Source organism: Protopterus annectens, chromosome 8.part0 (assembly GCF_019279795.1).
Source record: "Protopterus annectens isolate FY-2018-M chromosome 8.part0, PAN1.0, whole genome shotgun sequence".
NCBI classification, from domain to species: Eukaryota; Metazoa; Chordata; order Ceratodontiformes; family Protopteridae; genus Protopterus; species Protopterus annectens.
Window position 1 is genome coordinate 277,702,619 of NC_056741.1, and position 6,000 is coordinate 277,708,618.

General features: G+C 37.7%; 1 protein-coding gene across 6 annotated transcripts in view; it reads left to right on the forward strand.

The window, feature by feature from the left end:
- Nucleotides 1–5,109, forward strand: part of GPATCH4 (G-patch domain containing 4) — a 254,414-nt gene extending 249,305 nt beyond the window's left edge. For all 6 annotated transcript variants that reach the window (XM_044079770.1, XM_044079773.1, XM_044079775.1 and 3 more), the window contains one exon: nt 4,425–5,109. In XM_044079770.1, the coding sequence (XP_043935705.1) occupies nt 4,425–4,992 (568 nt within the window). In that variant the 3' untranslated portion in view covers nt 4,993–5,109. The remainder of the gene's footprint in view (nt 1–4,424) is intronic.
- The last annotated feature ends 891 nt before the right edge of the window (nt 5,110–6,000 follow it).

Consider the following 6,000-nt stretch of genomic DNA (forward strand, 5'->3'; position numbering starts at 1 on the left):
ATAGCTTCCAATATTTTCTTCAGGTCAGTATTGGGGTATTGAAAATATATGTTGAGATCATCTGCAAATGCAGACAGCAATGTTTTAGTATTGAGAGTTTTAGGTATTGTGTGAAAAGTATTTTGCGAGATGTAAAGGAAGAAAGGGTCAATAAAAATATTAGAGGTAGGGTGATAATGGGCAGCCTTGCTGTGTTCCATTGATTATTTTGATTGGATTAGATAACCTTTTGTTCACATAGAGGTAAGTAAAAGTCTTTTTATAGTATTTTTATCATGTCAGAAAATTCTTTAGGGATATTAAAGTAAAGAACAGTATGCCCCAATTGACCCTGTCAAATGCCTTACAAGCATCAAGTGTTAAACCGTATATTGGGTTTCTGTCTTTCTTAGTTAACCCTTCTCATCAGGTTAAATCCTTTTGATATCGATTTTGAGGTTTTTCCCTTAGTTTTAAGTAGAAAAAATTGAGAGCTCTGTGGACAGGATGTTTACTGGGCGACCACCATCTTGAAATGTTCGACTCTCTATTAATTGCTAGCCACAACTTCTCCTCTGGTTGATAAAACTATGCCTTACCTATGTATAAAACTAAATGTATTAAAAACATTTTCACTGCTTGTATCTTCCTATCCATAACCATAAAACAGATCTTTTAATTTCAGTTTTTGTATTATCTTTTGTGTAGTCTTTTCTCACATATCCTTAACTGCCCTAACAGAATCATTTTTAACTTGTATTGTTGAGTACTTCATTTTATCATGTCCCCATAATTATGGCTCTTGCTGATAGTTTACAGCTATCGCCTTTGTTTTATCTTCATTAATTTTGTATCCAGAAAGGACTTGTGGAACGTTCTGAGACTGTTTCACAACACTGAAATGTTCTTTCTTGGTTTTATCAGGTACAAAACAATATCATCTAAAATAAAGCTTTCCTTGCTTAATTTGAGTTCCTTATTTTCCTTGACAGTGGTTCTAAATATAACGCAAGTAACAAAGGGGAAAGAGGACACCCCTGCCTAGTTCCTTTGCTCAAACAGAAATTATCGGAGAGGAAATCCCCCACTTTAATTTTTGCCTCCTGTCCCTCATATATCCTCCTAATCAACCTTATTTTATTAAAACATGCAACCATTTCTAAGCCTGACAGAACCAAACAATATGGCTATCCCTTTGCACAAGTTCTTACTGATACAGCAACAGGGGGGGTTACTTTTGTCTCATTCTCGAAACTATTACTCTGTCACCCTAGAAGGTAAAGTTTTGATTTTTAATAGCAACAGCTTTTTTCCACAGCTTCTGACTGTCATAAGGGAAGATGACTGCGCTAATGTGACTAACTGTACATACCGAACTGAAATACTTTTGTTTCTTGGTCTGTCTGATACCAGTGTGATTAGAATATTTAAATTATTTTGATTCAAATTTAGCCTAATAATACACAGTATCTGCTTTTATACCAGCCATCTTCTCCACTTAAAACCACGCACATTACTTATCACTTTCCTGTGGTATTTACTTTTCATGGTAGACAAGTTGGCTTTACCTCCATTTCAGCCAGCAGATGCAGTGAAGGTAAAATACTTAACACTGAGGGCACTTTTTCTGCCAAAGTAACAGAAACAAGAAGATTGATTTCCAAGTTAAAAGGTTTAATGTGTGGACAACCTTATTTGATATTCCACACTGTGAAAGGGTGGCACTGAGCATAAAATCAGTCTTTCATGCTAGTATTCTGTCAGCAGTAGCTCTTAGTCCGGACCGCTTATCAGTCAGGTTTTTACCCTAATTACATGAATGATAGAGACCTTAATTTATATTTGTGGGATGTACACAGACAGTTGAGATATGATGAGAGAACTGAAGGTTTTAGAAGGGTAATTTAAATCATTTAATTAATGACAGGACAAGAAGGCATCCTGGTCAGTAAGTTATGTTGTATTTTTACTGTAAGAATTTTTATGCATGAAGTATTTTAGATGTAACCACACAATCTACTGTGCACACCTTCTCAAAACTGCTCCGGTTGGATGCACATTTCTTGGGTAGAGCAGGTGTGGATGTGGCTGTGTTACAGAGAATTGTTTAACTGTACACCTCCCATGGGTATTGTAGTGCTGCTTGGAAATCTACCCAAACTTTATAATTTAATGCTGCAGCTGTACTTGGCATAACAGTAGATCTTCAAGTACAGGTCACTGTATCAATAAAGCTAGCCATGCATTTAACAAGGGTGAGTGTTATAGAGCACTACTACACAGATGCTTTTTGTTTTTATTGTAGTAGTTTGTTATTCTAAAGACAATGCTTAGTCTCTTCAGAAGTCCATTTGAGAAGTGGGCTTGAAAACCTGAAGAAAACTTCTAGCAGTCTTGGCTGTATAGAAGTACCTTTCAAACCAACCAAGTTTTTATGAAATGCTGGATCACAACCAACATTGATCTTCAATTCTGTTATCGAGGGGAGGTGGGTTTTGGGGGGAACTCTCTGCTTGGTTGACTTCGAATGAATAGCAGGAGCCTCTCCCAATATCTTGTGTTAATACAGTGAAGATGAAGACAATGTCCAGATGTCAAAAGCTTTAGCCACTCCCACAACAGGGAATGTGATTGATTCCCATATGAGAATGATGGCTCCTGACTTCACAGTCACAACTCTTTGTAATATGCTGCTGAGATCTTGGAGTTACCAAGAGATCGTCTTCCAGAAGAGTTGGGAGATTAGACAGTTTCTGGCATTCATTCTTCATCTGTTTACTGTGATGTCTCCTTTCCCCTCATGAGGATTGATTTTGGGTTCTTTGTTTTTCCTCCATGGTTATGCTGTGACTGGGAGGGCTCATTCATAGGCGAAGTTTACAGTGTCACTGCTACACTGATGTTGCCCAGCAGCTTTACCCTCATTTTCTCAGAAGACTTAGAACACCTTTAAGATAATGGCTAGTACTTTTCATGCCACACTTAGGCAATCATTCACCCTAGTCTCGAATCCCATCATCATATTTGGTGATGATAAACTGGAGTATGTCACGAAGGTGAGGAATCTTGGTGTTGTTTGCAACAGAAATCTTGTATCATCTGTCTTGTCATCATGTTTCCATCTGTAAACATTTCGCATACCAAGCATTTGCTCCCACCGTAGGACCTTGGAGCAGTTATCCATGATTTAGGTTTATCTCAGTTTGACTATTGTAACTTCCTTTATCCTATGGTTTTCAGACACAGAACTTGATCAGTTACATATAGCCTGGTTTACCTGTACTATATAATACCAACATATTACACCACTCTGTAGAGCCTACACCAGCTCCCAGTAAATCTGAATCACTTTTCGTGTTTCTCATACTCTGTTGTCTGACCTATATAACATGGGTCCTTCCTATCTAAAATAACTCCTGGTCCCATACACCAGCCCCCTTACTAAGATGCATGTTGCTATTCTCAATATGCTCTTGTGTTTGCATGCTCATGCTTGTGTGTTTTCTCATTTGGAGCCACATCTTTGGAACCTTCTAAGAGAATCTTGGGCTAGCTTTAAAAAGTAAGCCTTGAGTGCAAGTCTTGCCATTTCAACTTTTCATTTTTGTATGTTCCTTCATTTTACTGCTGCATTCATTTTAATCCACATTCTGTATTGCGTGTAGTATTCTAATTGTGTTTTTATTGTAACATTGCTTATTTTTTTTAATTAGCTGTATACTAAATGTGAATTGAATTTAAATTGTTGAATGTAGTTTTGTAGTCAAGCCCCTTTCTCCACGATGTTGTCCAGAAAGCAATTGTTGCCCAGAAAGGACATTGAGTGGTGCTGACAACTAGAGGTCACTAGAGGTAAGCAGGGAAAATAATTTAAGGAAAAGGTAAAAGATGGGCCTCACCCTCCTCATATCAAACAGCAGTCATTTTAAAAGGGATTTTATTATGGAAGCAAGCAATTTACATAATTTTTAAGATTTCCTAGATGGTGTTTCTTCATACTACATTCACATAAGGTTTGTTCAGTATGAAACCTAGTTCCCTAAACCTAAAGGCTGTTTAGTAAATAAAATAATTAAAACGGTTAATCAAGTGTGGGGGAAAAAAAAGTGATGTACTTTCCTTCTGAAACCATTCAGAAAATGCATGATGCTACATTTTCAGGTCTTTTTCCACCATTGGTGGTGATGGTGCATGTGCATCGGGTGTTTATGAATGAAATATACAAGCACTGAGTCATAAACTTTTAGGCTGATGTTGGAGGCTAGAAAACTGAGGTTTCTCAGTCATCAACATAAATAGCAAATTTGCATGAAATTTCAGTCACTTCCAGTGGTGAACGTAAATTTATATTTAAAAAATGTGTTTAAAAATTAGGCATTAAGTTGATAGCTTGATGGTGAATTGATTTCAAGTAAGATGTTTAATAATGGCATTCTTTGTTACAGGGGTGCCCGTCATGGTTTAAACATGAATGCCAAGCTTGCTAGGTTGGAGGAGCAGGAAAAAGAATTCTTGGCAAAGTATAGCAAGAAGGCTGAAGTGAATTACAGCAAGGGTCTAGAACAACAACCAGAAGACGGCAAAGAAAAGGAAAAAAAGAAAAAAAGCAAGGAGTATGTGCACTTGTCTTTTTGTCATGATTCCTCTTGGAATGGAGAGAAGGTTAATAAGGTCACAAATGAGGAGGATAATGCCAGCACTGACAAGTTGTCTGTCAAAACAAAGAAGAACAAAAGAGAAAAAATGGATGAAGTATCCAATGCGACTGAAGGTGGCGTAACAGTTTTGGAGGAGGAGAGTGAATGTAAGAGGAAAAAGAAGAAAAAGAAACACAAAAGAGATGAAACAGAGAACTTTACTGAAAGTGGGACAGAGTTAAGAACAGCCTCCCCAGAGATCAAAAGAAAAAATTACCACAGAGAGGAACTAACTGGAAGTGAAGCAGAATGTGACATTAACTCTTGTAAGATTAAAAAAAAGAAGAAAAGGAAGCTAAAACATGTGGTAGAGTAAACTTGCTACACTGGTGGTGAAAGGTATCTTGATACTGCTGAATCCTGTATTTCTTGCTTACCTACAAATATACAGAGATGCTAAAGAAAAATAAATCTTCATTATGTTTTGCATCTATCCTCTGCCTGGATTTTTCTCCATCTGTCCTACACCTATCGAGTCCTGTCAGTGATGTGTTCAGCAGTACTCCATCCAAAACTCAAAGCATCTGTTATGTGAAGTAGTACCAAGTAAAGACGTTCTTGCCTTTTCTCATTCCACTGACTGCATTTCCCTACTTTTGGGTTTTGCTTCATGCCTGTCATTATCAATAATAGATCACCATTTCTTTCTTCCTCTGGAATACTCACCCCCAACTCTTTGATCTCTTTTTACAAGTCTCTCCCACACACATATCATCCTGTTTCCCACCTTCCTTTTTATGATGATCATTATCCAGGTAGGACTTCTAGAAATAGACATTGTTCCGGGTGCTGCTAGTAGCACCATGAATAGTTAAGGATGGTTTCTCACTCCTTAGAATCCACTTTCATTTGATGTGGCTAGGCATATCTTATTAGTACTTCCTTTTAGTTCTTCACACATGACTTCTGAAAATTGAAAGTTTCTCCATTCATGGAGATATGCTTACTTTAGACCAACACATGTTGTCATCCCACTGGTGTTCAAAGAAATCTGCACTGCTGTGATTCCCAGTTTTCTCCAGCCACTTCCACAGTTGAACTCTTCTTGTATCATTATTATTTGTAAGGTGTCCATGTTCGCTGTCCAGCAGCTTAGGCCTCATCAAGTGTGACTACATTCATCAAATAAGTTTTGGTTCAGGACCATTTCAGATGCTGACTTTATTGCCTAGGGGAAGAAGTGAATTTTAGACTTTTGTCACCACAGTCCCAGTGCTTTCAGGTCTGTACCTCCCATTATGTGACATGCAAACACAAATATGAGTCAGCAGTGGGAGGGCCCATCAGAAGTGCCATTTGGACAGCTTATCCAAGGATGCGAGTA